Genomic DNA, 14,064 nt, shown 5'->3' with positions numbered 1-14,064 from the left:
GCCCCTTCTGGGGCTGTGTGTCCAGGCCCGGAGGCCCTAGGAAAGGGGGCTGGGGGGCCTCCTGACTACCCCGTAGCAATCAGGCCTTATTAAAATCCTGGAGCCCCAGACTAGACCCAGCCCTTAGCTATGATCAAAGGACAGCCCGGGATATGATTAAAGGGCCAGGGAAAGATGATTTAGGCTGAGAAAGAGAAGGCCAAGGAGCAACTGGATTGTCCTTGAATTTGGAAAAGGTAATTATGACTTGAAGGGTGGTGCCCAGCTGTTTCCCATCTCCTCTGAGGACAGGAAAAAAAGGAAATAAATGATGTACAATTAGAGCAGTTGGTTAGATACGAGGGTGAACTTCCTGGCTGGGAGTATGGCCAAGCCCTGATCTGGGTTTCCTGAAAGAGCTCGGGAGGTTTCTAGGCCTGGTCATGTGGCTCTGAGTGATTACATTGAAGGGGCAGTGGCTGGGGCTGGAGCCGGTGGGCTCTGAGCACAGTCACGCAGGCATGGGCACTTTCTGGCTGCCCTCCTGCCATTGTCCCTTGGGTTCCCATTTTGGTGAGACGTGCGCCCTGGCGGGGCTCCCCAGGGAACTAAATATGTTTGCTGCACTGTGTGTGGAGACGGAGAATGTACAATTGGCTGACCCTGTGCTAATCTGGTGGAACTCCATGCCAGCCCTGGGAAAGAACAATTGCGTGGGTGTGTCCACACTCACCAGGTGCTTTTTAGAAAAACACTCGAGAATAATGCTGTGGCTTAGGATGGCTGTTGTGCCAGACCCGGCATCTTCCCAGGGGGCTGTGTTGTTGGGCTGAGTTTCTTAGGTACTGGACCCCCAAATCCCCAAATACGGCGTGGACAGGTGGTCCAGTAGGGGCTGGACTATCCGATAGGCCCAGATGCTGGAGTTCAGACAAGACATACCCTGGCCTGGTGTGGAAGATACGGGGTGCTATTAATGGCAGCAACGGCTCCATTTCTGAAACCCGGGCTCCCAGGCAGACGAGGGTGTGCACGCATCTGAAATGTCTGTGGTTTTGCAGTTCCCATGTCCACAAACTCACTTGGTTGAAAATAGTTCAAAATATCCAAAGCATGAGGGAGGGAGTGCCTGCTTTTCTTAAAAAGGAAGGACTTGATTTCATCTACTTAAAAAGCCACCCAAACCTAGAACATTTTCCGCAAGAGACCCCCTGCCTCCGGCCTCTCCAGAATGGCTGGAGAATCTCAGCACTACTGCACATTTGGGATATTTCAGAGGGGGTGGGGAGGGGCAAGTGGGCAGTGAGCGACCCCAGACCCAGGATGAGCTCTCAGGCAGTCCCCGGCCACACATTCAAGGGACCGGAGTGCAGTTGTAGCGTTGCGGCCTGCTGCTGCGGGGTGGGGGTGTTGTTCCGTGCTGTGAATTCTCACATGGCCCCTGACTGGGCAGAGGCCAAGGGTCTAAGGTACGGGGTGGCAGGGAGAGCGTGCAGGAGAGGGTTTCTGGCTTTCCAGGGTGAGTGGAAGAAGCGCCTCTCTCTGTTGTAGGTGACAGACCTGGAGGGCCCTTCTTGAGGATGACAGCCTGTTGCTTCTGAAGTTCTGTGTCTAACCCAGGTCCCCAGGTCTACCCCAGCCCCTCGGCCCTGCCTGCCTTGTGGGTAATAGAGTTTAAGGGTAGAGACCGCTGGCCTGGAGGGAGGGCTAGGCCTCAGGTTAGGGCCCAGAAGGGAGGGAGAAGCCCTTGGGGCAGCTCTCTTTCTGCTCACTCACTGCCTAGCTCCTTCCTTCACACCTTCCTTTGGAAGATCTACTTCCTGCTCTCAGGAGGCCCTTATTGTGGAGGGAGGGAGGCGACGCCCGTCCCTGGCTTCTCTGACAGCCGTGTTCTATCCCCGCCCTGTGCCCCTTCTCCCAGACAGTGCCTTCTCCAGGGCCCACCCAGGAGGGTGCAGCAGTGGCCCCCGGGGTGGTGGTCGTGGGGGGTGGTGTTAGCTGCAGGGGTGCCCTCGGTGGGTGGGAGTTGGTGGCCTCTCGCTGGTGCCATGGGACTCGCATGTTCGCCCTGCGCCCCTCGGCTCTGGAGTCCACAGGCCGGGATCCTGCCTGCCAGCCGCGTGCGCCGCCGCTTAACCCTTGCAGACGCAGAGCGCGCGGCCGCGGTGACAGAGAACTTTGTTTGGCTGCCCAAATACAGCCTCCTGCAGAAGGACCCTGCGCCCGGGGAAGGGGAGGCATCTCTTCCCCTCTGGGCGCCCGCCCTCCTCGCCGTGGCCCGGCCTCCACATCCGCCCACATCTGGCCGCAGCGGGGCGCCCGGGGGGAGGGGCTGAGGCCGCGTCTCTCGCCGTCCCCTGGGCGCGGGCCAGGCGGGGAGAAGGGGGGCGCTCCGGTCGTGTGCCCAGGACTGTCCCCCAGCGGCCGCTCGGGCCCCAGCCCCCCAGGCCCGGCCTTGACAGGCGGGCGGAGCAGCCAGTGCGAGACGGGGAGGCCCGTGCGGGTGTGGGAACCTGATCCGCCCGGGAGGCGGGGGCGGGGCGGGGGCGCAGCGCACGGGGAGGGGCCGGCGCCCGCCTTCCTCCCCCATTCATTCAGCTGAGCCAGGGGGCCTAGGGGCTCCTCCGGCAGCTAGCTCTGCACTGCAGGAGCGCGGGCGCGGCGCCCCAGCCAGCGCGCAGGGCCCGGGCCCCGCCGGGGGCGCTTCCTCGCCGCTGCCCTCCGCGCGACCCGCTGCCCACCAGCCACCATGTCGGACCCCGCGGTCAACGCGCAGCTGGACGGGATCATTTCGGACTTCGAAGGTGGGTGCTGGGCTGGCTGCTGCGGCCGCGGGAGTGCTGGAGAGGACCCTGCGGGTGGGCCTGGCGCGGGACGGGGGTGCGCCGAGGGGAGACGCGACTCCTAATCCAGGCGCCCTCCCGCCGAGAGCGCCGCGCGCCCCCAGCCCCATGCCCGCGCCGCCTACGTGGGGGACCCTGTTAGGGGGACCCGCGTGGACCCTGCGCGCCCTCACAGGACCCTGCGCTCGTTCTGCGCACTGCCGCCTGGGTTTCCTTCCTTTTATTGTTGTTTGTGTTTGCCGAGCGACAGCGACCTCCTCCAGGGCTCGCGGGGCTGCCTCTGAACTCTCCAGGACGCACAGTTTCACTCTGGGAAATCTATCGGTCCCCTCCCTTCGGCTCTCCCCGGCGGCTCTCGGGCCCCGCTTGGACCTGGCAACGGGATAGGGAGGTCGTTCCTCACCTCCGACCGAGTGGACAGCCTCGTCCTGCTCGGGTGGACAGCCTTCCCCTCCCCCACGCCAGTTTCGGGGCCGCCAAGTTGTGCAGCCCGTGGGCCGGGAGCACCGAACGGACACATCCCAGGTCGTGGCAGGGTCCAGAGTGGGATGTCCCATGGCCCCCATCCAGGCCTGGGGACATCCTCATCCGCCTCCCAGAATCCGGCCGTGGGGGGCAGAAGGGGCCTGCGTGTGGGCAGGGAGAGCATTTTGGCTCTCTCCTGTCTTTGGGGTTTACAAAGTGTGTTGGGACTTGCGGGGGCTGCTCGGTCCAAGCCTGGGTCTGGCGTCCGCGTCTCTGCGCCTGTGAGTGCGTGCGCTTTCCTGCGTCCTCGTGACTGCCAGTGCTGGGGCTCTGCGTCCTGCGTCCGCGGGAGTAAATACAGCAGGCGGAGGGGAAGCTCACACAATGGTCTCCAGCGCTCTGGGGCAGGGCTTCTGAGGGGCGGGCCTGCCTCTGCGGGAACCTGGAGCCCCCGCCCCTCGGAGAGGCTCCTAGGCTGACTTGGGCAGAGCCCTCTGGTGGGCCGGGAGGGGGAAAGGCTGTGTTGAAATGAGCAAACTGTTCAGGTGTCAGGCCAAGCTGGGAGGTGACCAGCCTGAGGTCTTCCCCGCTCCATGGCCAGAACCAGGGCTGGCGTCTGGGTGTCCTGAGCCCAGCTGCCCACACGGCCCACCTGGGGTCAGCCCTATCTGTGTGGGGGAGGCGGGGCCTCCTGGGGGACCGGAACTTTGGCTGGACGCCAAGCAGAGTGCCAGTGGCTGTTCTTGAGGGCTGGGCCTGAGGAGGGTGTGGGGCGGTGAAGGGACGGGAGGGGGTTGTGATCCAGTGGCCACTGGCGCTGTGTAGAGTGTGAGCTCGAAACGTCATAGTTACTTTGTCAGCTTAGTGGTGAAAGCACTTTTTCAGGCTCTATCCCTTTGCGTCCATGCTTCCCAGAGGAGGGGAGGGGAGGTCTGGGTCTGCAGAGCTGGGAGGGCTTGCTGTTCCCGCCCTGCCTCCCCCGCAACACCTCCTCATCTGGACATCTTTGGGCACATGCTCATACCGGGGTCTTCCTAGGTCCACTGTGTTCCGTTGAGCCTCCTGCAGTCCCCGAGTGAATGTGACCTCCCTGCCCTTGCCTCTTTGCAACTCTTTCCTGCGACCACTCTTCCAGGGGCCTTCCTTGTCCCAAATGTCCAACTGGCACGACGTAGCGGATCTGACCACTTTCCAGTAAGCCCTTATGGAGAGAGGCCCTGTGTTGTGCGGAGCCCTCCTCCTGCCTGTGGGATCGAGGTCTCTGCTCTCAGTTCCTAACCGAAAGTGTTGGGTCCCTGGTGGGATTTCTGGGGAAGAGCTCTCGTGTCTCAACGGGAGCCCTGTGGCGGGAGGGGAGGCCAGGGTTTGGGGTTGTGTTGGTTGTACAGCTGTCACCATTTGCACTATGAAAGTTGTTAGTGCCCCTGCCTTGGGTCTCTGGGTGAAACTCCACCCTCGCCCCCATGTGCCTCCATCTGGAGCTGCTTCTGCGGCTGCCTCCCAAGCCAGTTTCGTGACCCTGTAATTTAGTCCAAGACAATGGGCTCATTGAGACCATCCTGGTGCAACAGTTGGCAATCCTTTGGCTCTGGGGGAAGGTTTCTCAGTCTTGGGGAGTGGGGCCTCAATCTGCTGGTTCCCTGTGTTTATCAGCGTCCCCCTTGTGTGCCCTGAATGGTTTTGCTGGGAATTCTGGCCTTAGAGCCATCAGGTGGCCCTAGTCGATAGGTGTGAGAGAGTGTGTGTGTGCACGAGTGTGCGTGTGCATGGGGGCTGACCTGGGGCATGGAAAGGTGGTCCTCCCTGGTGCCCAAGGAGACTGGAGTATAGTTGGGGGGTGTGGGGGTATATATATGGGAGATGGACAACCTTGGGTGGACAGACAGACGTGGGGAAGGGATGATTGGAGGAGGTGGAGGAGAAAGGGTGATTCAGCCCAGCCAGGGATGATGTGGACAGGCAGCTTCCAAATCACGGTAGAGAAGGGTCACCACTAGCTAGCAGGGGAGAAGTCAGTATGGAGGAGGCGGACCTTGAGGGAAAGTAGGAATTGGATTGCAAGAGGAAGGAGAGCCTTCTGGCCAGCGGCAGCCAGCAACAGTGGGGGAGGCCGGAATGAGCTGGCTGGAGAGGGGGCTTGGGGCATAAGGAGGGGCCTGCCTGTGAAGATCAGATGGGCCAGGCTGCGGAGGGCCAGGCATGCCCGCCGGGAGTGCAGTTGGTCCACGGGAAGCATCTGGAGTGGCTGGGAATGGGTGCAGGAGCAGCACTGCAGGAGCACAGGTCTCTTTCCCGGGGTGGCTCACCTGGTGTTTTGGTTCCTGCAAGGTAGGCCGAAAGGGTGGGGAGGAAACTGCCAGCTCCTCGCAGCGCTGGGATGGTGGCCCCACGGTTCCTGAGGCCAGCGGATGTGGGTGCCTGTCACCATGTGGGTTGCTGGGGGGCGGAGACTCCAGGGGCCACCCCTAAAGCAGGTCGAGCTCTGAGCCACGGCATCTCTGGGGGCAGTTTTCCAATCGAGCCTGGAATCCTGTAACAGAGGCCACAGGGCCCTGATCAGGGTGTTCTGGCAGGTTTAGAACTAGTGGCAGTATACAGGGTAGACAGCAAGTGACCTGGCATGGGGAAAGGGGCAGGTGTCCAGGCCGGCAGAGCACACCCGCAAGGAGCAGGTAGACAGGAAGCCATCCGTGGGCCTGTGTGTGTGCTTGGAATTAAAATTCTGCCAATGTCCCATGTCCTGGGCACATCTACCCCCTCCCTGGGGAGCACCTTTCTCTTCACCTTTTCCTTCCCTGCCTGTCCCCTTCACCCAGGGCCTTCCCCATCCTTCCCGTCTTGGTGACCAAGGGCACCATGGCTGTATGTTCCATCACTGATGAGTTGCACGGGGATTCAGTCCTTCTGCTGTTCTGGCTGGGTCCTGCAGGCTCAGAGTTCCCGGGAATGGAGAGGGTATCAGTGTCTTCCGTGGACTCAAACTTCCCGCATCCCGCCTTTGCTCCCCCTTCAAGATAGGTCTCCCGGCTTCAAGGTCTTAGGGCTCTGTGGAGGCCCCCACGTAGCATCAAGGAGAATGTTTTGTATTTGGCTGATGAGATTTTTAGAGTCTCATTTTCCACTTTTTCACTGTACAAATGTGCCTCCAGGCGACTGCAGCACCCGCCACTGCCCGTACGTAATAGGGTGACAAGAGGGATGACCCTTTCCTCTTTCTCCCTTCTGGTTGGTGGAGGCATGGGGCTGGCGGACGGCATGTACTTTCGTGAATTCAGGCCAAATCTGTTATCGCAAACATGATTACGACTCGGGTCTTCGTGTAACAAAAGCCTTTCCAAGTGCCAGCTGTTGGCCTGCTTTGCTCAGCAGTGTTTGCTGTAACCAGATTTGCACACCGAGAAAGAATCCAAAAGTCCTTGATGTTTGTTGAAACAATCTGGCCCAGGACCCACGTGCTCAGATCCCAGAGCTGTTTGGCATCTGAACTTCTCCCGAGCCCCCACTGTCGCCCAAGGAGGACCCCCAGAGCTGTGTGCTGGAGGCAGAGCAGGCTGTGGGACGGGCTTCTGGGTGGGAAGGATCGTGTGGATACGCCTTCTTGTCTGAGAGTCTCAACACCTCCGGGACGTGGGAGCTGGTGCTGGCAGGATTCAGGTGCCTCTTTCCTCCCTAGAGAAAAAGGCCCCGTTGCTTGGTAATAGGTGCAGACCTGTCCCTAATTAAAGCCAGGAGGCCTCTTGCGTGATGAATCCTGCCTTTCTCAAGGCCTCCTGTGAATACTGCCTCCTTGCAGTTTGAGCTTTTGTGGTGGGAGGCAGGAGCCATGGGGAGTGGGGGCAGGCCTCTTAGACGGGTCCCACAGCCACTGGCAGCACTGACTTGATGCTCTTTGAGTTCAGAGCCCAGGGCCAGACAGACCCACTGTCCCGACTACGAGCTGATTCATTTAGAGGGGGGCGGACACAGCACCCAGTCAGCAGATGCACTGTGATCAGCCTTGCAGCTGAGCTGTGGGTTCCCTGGGCTGGATGTCTGGGAAGAGGCAGGTGGAGGTAAACACCAGGACACCCCTGCAGTGACTGGGTGACTGCAGGCTGGAAATGCTTTCTGCGGGCTGTGGCTGTCCAGGAAGGTTTTGAATGGGGCTAGTGGACAGAGTTTGCATCCAGAGGGGCAGTGCTTTGGAGGAGTGAGGGGTATGGCAGCGTAGGGATGCCCAGGCCACCCTCACTCTGCCATTGGAAAGCTGGGCAGCTTCGGTTTCTTCAGTTTCTTCGCCTGTTTCTCTGCCTGCAAAGTGGGGTTAGAAACAGCTCTCTTTGAGGGTTGCTGGAGGACTCTCAGATGCAGCCCATGGCGCTGAGCACGGGTCCTGCCTCCTACGGGTGTGGTGGGTGTCGCGGCTGGTGTGGCATCTGGGCGGGAAAAGGGGGCATTTGCAAAGGACAGGTAGGTTTGGATGCTTAAACATGTAGATCTGGGGATGGCAGGTCTCAGGCAAGGGCCTGTGTGATGCCACTGTGTGAACAAGGCCGGACAGCGCGGTCACCACTAATTATGGAAAGCACGGCAGACACCAGTGCCCGTAGGGCCCGCCTGGGGGTCCCTCTGAGCCCGACAGATACCCAGGCTCCCAGTGTAGCCATGGGACCCCCCTTTTCCTGCCTGGCTGACATTCTGGAGGCTGGTGTCATGTTGGCTGCAGGTTCCTCTTACTGGGAGGTTGTCCTGGTCTTCCCTGCCACCCTCTACCCCCACCCCCACCCTGGAGTGTCACAGATGGGTGGACCATATGCCCATCTGCAGGGCCAAGTGCTGACAGTGAGATGAGCACTTGCTGGATGACCAGACTGTGAGGACAGCGGGGGTGCTGGCAGCCTGCGTTCGGCTCTGCAGGCCGGCCTTTCCCTGAAAAGAGGTTGTGGCAGGGCGTGTGTCGCAGGGAGTGGTACCCGCTGCCCTGAACGTTCTTGTCCAGCAGGCCTCAGCGAGGGTTCAGTCAAGTGTGGTGCAGAGCTGGGCTGGCAGCTGGAACAGTCTCATCTTGTCCAGTGGTGAGACCAAGGGCTGATGGGCCAAGGTTGCGTGCTGCTCGCCCAGCCCGTGGACCCATCCACTGAGCACCCCCACACCCCTACACTGGGCCCGGGGTGTCAGGAAGTGGAGCGGGGACTGGGTGCCTGGAAAAACAAACTCACCAGAGCCTGAGCCCCCGGGGTTCAGTATCAGGCAGTCACCACAGTGCCCGGTACACGGTGGCCACCTGGTCTCATCGGCTGTCTTGGTGGTGGAGAGCGTGCATGGTGGCCATACGTGATGGGTATCACCCAGGGTAATGCAGATGTGCAGATTATGCATTTGCGTGTAGGAGCCAGGGACTTCTCAGCCTGGCAACTTGTGGCCTCTGCCTGCCTGTTGGGAGAGAGGTGCTGTTCCCTGATATCCTGGTGCCAGGAGAGCAGAACTAGGGTCTCCTCCTCCTTTCTCCACCTCCCATTTCTTGCGTGCCTAGGCATCAGGGGCGGTCACACTCAGGGTTGAGGCTTGGCCACCGGGTTCAGGGCCTCACTATTGCCATCTCTTCCCTTTGCCAGCCACCCAAATGCCCCTCCCTCACCGTGCTGGGGATGGGGCTGGCCTGTTCCTCTGAAGTCTCCTTGGTGTATAGCCTAGGCCGGAGCCCCAGGCGATTCTGCCACCCCCTCCCCCGACTTTTTTTTTTTAATTATTTTGATTCATCCCAGAAGCCCAGCCGAAAAGCAAGTTTCTGTGCTCTCCCTTGACAAAGCCACTGAGGAAAAATGGTCAAACACTGGCTTTCTTTCCAAAGCCCTCTTGGTTTTTCCCAAATTTGGAGGCTCTGAGTTACTTATGAGACCAAAGGGTCCGGAAATCTCTGGAACACAGTCCCAGAAGTGGGAGGATTTGTCATCTCTCCAGCCAAACAGACCCACCAGTTGGCCCCTAGACACCCCCAGGCGCCTGGGGGCATTTCTGGGCTCAGGCTGTTGAATTTGGTCTGCAGAGCCCCGAGGCTCTGTTTAGACTGGGCCAGCAGACAGTTCTAGAGACTTCAAGTTTGTTGTCGTTTTTAAAAGTCCTGCCAATGCCCAGAAACTTAGACAGAGGAACAAGAAGATGACCTCGATGTCAGCCGGGACCATAAACAGCGAGGCCCGCCTACCCCCCATGCCTGCTGCCCCCGCCCGCCGTGCCTGCCCCCACTGCTCCCCGTAGCTGGGTCTCCAGGGGATTGCCCGTGGCCATAGGGGAGGCCGGGAATGCAGGGCTCAGACTTTACTTGGCTTCTTGTGTTTTTTTGTTTTTCCTTGCCCATATTCTTTCTCTGAAATTTCTGAATCTCTGAATCTCTCCCTACAGCCTTTGGCATGCTGTCTCCCCTGGCATCTCTGGGCCAACTGGAGAAGCCATCATTTGTCCAGTATCCAGAAAATCAAAGGGCCTGGCCTTAAATACATTGCAGTGCCTTCCTCCCCACATGGCATTGAATTTCCTGTGTCCTCAAAGCCAGGAACCTGTGCCTTACATGTGGGCGATGAAGCCATGCAGACACTTGGTGCAGCTTTCCTGGGAGAGTCTTCCTTGCCTTCCCATCCACCCGCTTCCCCTCCCCTGCCCGAAACTCTGGCCACAGCCTCAAAGGGGTCATCTGGGTGTAGGATGCTTCCGGATGTACAGCTGGAGGGGAGCAGTTACCCCGCATCCCTGTCTTCAAGGAGCGCCCCTAGGGACTCAGGTCTTGGGGGATGGCAGAAGGGTGGGGTGGGGAGTAGGGCGTTGTCTCGTGCCACCTGGGTGTTATGTAGACTCTGAACAGGCAGTTCCCGGGAGCTGGCTTTTGCTTCTCACCCTTCCACAGTGCTGCCCCTCTGAGGGGCTGGAGCTCTCCGGAGCCCTTTGCAGCCTGTGGCAGGTCTTTTCTGATTCTGTGCCTGGTTTTGCAGCCTCCAACCCATAGCCAGTGGCATGAGTTAGAGACCCATTCCTGGCTGTCTCTACCTGTGGACTTCGTAGGCAGCAGTTCCCTGGGGCAGGGCCTGGGGGTCCTGGCACCTCCTTGTAGGACCCCTTGGGTATGAGGGAGGGAGCCACCTGGGCCACAGACAGACCCCCTTCCTGTCTCCAGGAGCTTCAGGATGGACCTGTCTCATCTTTCATTTTGGTGGGAAGAGTGCAGTCCTGGGCATGGGGAATGTGGCCTGGACAGAGCCACGTAGCCTCTCCCCTCCCCCAGGCAGGGCCCTGAAAGATGGAGATGGTTCTGCTCCTGCCAGGTCAACAGCCAGCAGTCTGGTGGGTTTCCATGCAGTCTAGGCTCTCCTTCTGTCCCCACCCCCCACCCCATGTGCAGGAAGCTGGTTCCAAGCAGGGACCCTTGGCCCTGGTTTCCACGTGGGTGGGCAGTTTCCCTGCGAGGGGCAGGCCAGGCCTCTGCCCTATGTCCCCCAGAGACCGCTGTTATCTACAGTAAGAGCATGCAAGTCTTTCTGGCTCCAAACCAGGCCTGGAGGGGCGGTCTTCTCCTCTGTCCTCTGCCTCTTGCCCCGCATTAAAGATCAGGGAATGGAGTGCTCTGTACGTTTGCTGGGGTTGGGTTTTTTCCTTTGGTTTAAAATGAAGGGCTGGAATCCCTGGTGCAGATTGCACGGTGACGGGTGCTCCTCGGGATCCACTCGAGGAGCGTTACTGCTGAATGCCCTGCCAGGCCGGGAGCGTCGCTGGGGGTGGGAGAGGCAGTTGGCTTATTTATCTAACAGCCATCCATGGGTACCCCAACGGCCAGCTGTATTTTAGGCACTGGGGGTCTAGGCATGGGCTCAGGAGAAGGGGTAGAACAGGAGGGCTTCCTGGAGGAAGGCTTCCTAACCAGAGACTGGGGTAGGAGTTTGCCAGGCAGGTTTCCAGGCAAGTGATGCTGGCCAGCCTCTCTTGCCATTTTTTTTTTCTTTTTTCTTTCTTTCTTTTTTGAGACAGAGTTTCGCTCTTGTTGCCCAGGCTGCAGTGCAGTGGCACGATCTTGGCTCACTGCATCCACCGCCTCCTGGGTTCAAGTGATTCTCCTGCCTCAGCCTCCTGAGTAGCTGAGACTCCAGGCACCCACCACCACGCCCAGCTAATTTTTTGTATTTTTAGTAGCGATGGGGTTTCATCCTGTTGGCCAGGCTGGTCTCAAACTCATTACCTCAGGTGATCCGCCCACCTTGGCTTCCCAAAGTGCTGGGATTACAGGTGTGAGCCACTGCGCTCAGCCTTCTCTTGCCGTTTCTTTAGACTCATAGCGTGTGTGGAAGACTGTATGTCTGTGCCTGGTACAGCTGCCCTCGGCACTCAGGTGGGAGGTGGGGGAGAGGGCTGTTGGTGCCAGCACAGGTCATGGCATGAGACAGGCTCCCCCAGCCAAGCGGGGTGCACCACAGCATTGGAGGGGCCCTGCTGTGCACGAGATCCAGGCTCTGCATCTGTCCTCCTCCCCAGGAAGCCTGGGGGGCTGGGAGGTACCTGGGTGGTGAAATAACCCAGGTGGGAGAGAGGCACTGTTGGAAAGGCAGAGGGGGCTGAAGGTTTGTAGCAGCGAGCTTTAAACCCTGGGCCTCCACCAGAAAACCTCAGAAAGGGCTGCTTTGCTTTTTTTCTAAACTACAAAAGAAACCCTTGGCCACCTGGGCCCCTTGGGGTCAGGTGGGGGAGGAGATCCTTCATTCGCACCTTTGCAGGCCCAGTACTGTGCAGAGGGAGGAGGGTGGAGGCAAAGGCGAGGTCCCTCCCTAGCCCCCCTGCCCTGCCTGGTTGCTGCTCCCAGCCCCCTACTCCTGGCCCAGAAACATGGAATCTTGGGACAGCTGGGGTAGGGGGCACAGAATGGAGACCCTGGTGAGGGAGGAACTCTTCCTCCAGCCCTGGCTATGGCCACAGCAAGGCCAGGCTTGGGAGGACCTCACTCAAATATTTACATCTCTCCTAATATTTAAATGATGAAGCAGGCTTCTGCACACAGCTGCCCTGGAGCCAGCTGTCGCCTGCCCTGCCCTCCCTCTCTCCTTCCTTTCTCTCCCTCCTTCCTTCTCTCCCTCCCTCCTTCCCTCCCTCTTGCATTCTTTGTCTCTGACCCAAGTCCAGGCCCTTCCAGCTGTTCCTTCCTTACCCACAGGCACCTCCTCTGACTGAGCTTCTTGTTATTTTTCATGACCATGTCCTTTAATTGAGCACCTCCTAGGTGCCCGGCCCTGGGCTGGTACTCTGTATACGAGGTCTCTTTTAATCCCCCCGAGAGCCCACTGCGGAGGCTCCAGCACTGGAAGGCCGGCCCAGGTCCTCCCAGTCCACACCTGCATCCGTCCATCACTCCCTGCTGCGGAGACCTGTTCCCTGGGCCCTGGCTGAGCGAGATGGAAATCTCTGCTAGTCCTTGGAGAGTGGGGATGGCTGGGGGTCCCGGCCTTGGGGTCTGACGGGGGCTGCCTCTGCACCACTTCAGCCTGGCTGCTCTTCCACTCAATGACCGAGTTTGCAAACCAGAATAACAGTGCTACCTGGCTGGTACTTTGGGTGGCTGGGAAGCGTGGGAGAGGGTGCACGGAGGGGCTGAGCGAGGTGTCAGCATCGTGGGGAATCTCTGAGGGTAGCTTTCCCAGGTCCAGGGTGGAGTGTGGAGGCAGAGGGCGCGATGGCCCAGCGTGCCGGCTCACATCTGGCCTTGCCCTAGCCCACACGGCAATGTGGGGGAGTCATCAGCCTCTCAGTGCCTCGGTTTCCCATCTGTGCGGTGGGGACAAGAGTAAATCACTGTCTTCAGGGATGGTAAGCACTCATGCACATTGACTATTGCAGAATGAACACAGTGGGCCCTTCTTAGGCTTCTACTACATGCCAGGCAGGGTGCCAGGCCCTAGTGGAGAGGGGACAATGATGGGCAAGCTGGCTCCTGCCCTCAAGGGCTGTCGAGCGGGGAGGAAGGCGCCGGCTGCCCTGGCTGTGACCTGGAGTGGGGTGATTCGCAAAGAGGCTGGCGGGAGGCTGGCTGGGGGCTGCTCCCTCTCCTGCTTGTGCTCTGTGGCAGGGTATTAAAACTGGGTGTTATCATGGATTTCCAAGGCCCTGACTGTGGGACCTCGGGCAGGTTTTGGGACCTTGTGACCTTATTCCCGCTTGTCATTCAGGCCTTTGTCCTCAGCAGTGCCCAGCACATGGCGACTTCCGCATGTCCTTCAGTGTGTGACTGACCCTGGAGCTGAGACTTGGCGGCTGAGGCTGGACATTGTCCTTGGATAACTCCCGGGGAGGTGGGGGCAGGGTGGGGCTGTGAGCTGGCAACTCCGAGTCCCCAGCAGCCTCCGAATGGAGGATTCTCAGGGGGAGGAAGGAGGGGATGGGGGAGATGAGGCTTGTGAGTCTTCAGGAGGTAAGAGGTTCACACCTGCAGCGCCCCAGAAACACTGCGGGGTGCCCAGGCTCACCCAGCCCTCCTGAGCCAGAACCACCAAGAGTTGGGGACCAGCAGTCCATTTTTTAGCAAGATCCAGAAATGATTCTCCTGAACAGTCTGAGCCAAGAATGACATATCTGGAATCAGAATCTTAGAATTACAGGGGAATCGAGAGAACGGGCCCGAAATGTATAGGGACCTCAGCTACATGGCGCCACATGGAGAAAAGCACCCAGCATCGTCACTGTATGACCCTGTTTAAACACACACACACACACACACACACACACACACACACACACACACACACTCCCCGGTAAAGACTGGAAAGAC

At 59.4% G+C, this 14,064-nt stretch overlaps 1 protein-coding gene across 5 annotated transcripts in view; it reads left to right on the top strand.

Annotated features, from left to right (window-relative positions):
• Positions 1-14,064, top strand: part of SEPTIN9 (septin 9) — a 218,731-nt gene that overhangs the window by 88,546 nt on the left and 116,121 nt on the right. Inside the window, exon 1 of one of the 5 annotated variants that reach the window (XM_030827378.1) lies at positions 1,880-2,783. The exons of 2 other annotated variants lie outside the window; for them this stretch is intronic. In XM_030827378.1, the coding sequence (XP_030683238.1) occupies positions 2,729-2,783 (55 nt within the window). In that variant the 5' untranslated portion in view covers positions 1,880-2,728. Of the gene's footprint in view, positions 1-1,879; positions 2,784-3,009; positions 3,569-5,303; positions 5,616-14,064 lie in introns of those variants that run through there. 2 more of the 5 variants (XM_030827380.1, XM_030827383.1) reach the window with 2 other exon arrangements.

The sequence above is a fragment of the Nomascus leucogenys genome, chromosome 14 (genome assembly GCF_006542625.1).
Source record: "Nomascus leucogenys isolate Asia chromosome 14, Asia_NLE_v1, whole genome shotgun sequence".
Taxonomy (NCBI): Eukaryota; Metazoa; Chordata; class Mammalia; order Primates; family Hylobatidae; genus Nomascus; species Nomascus leucogenys.
This window is presented reverse-complemented; position numbering and strand designations above follow the sequence as displayed.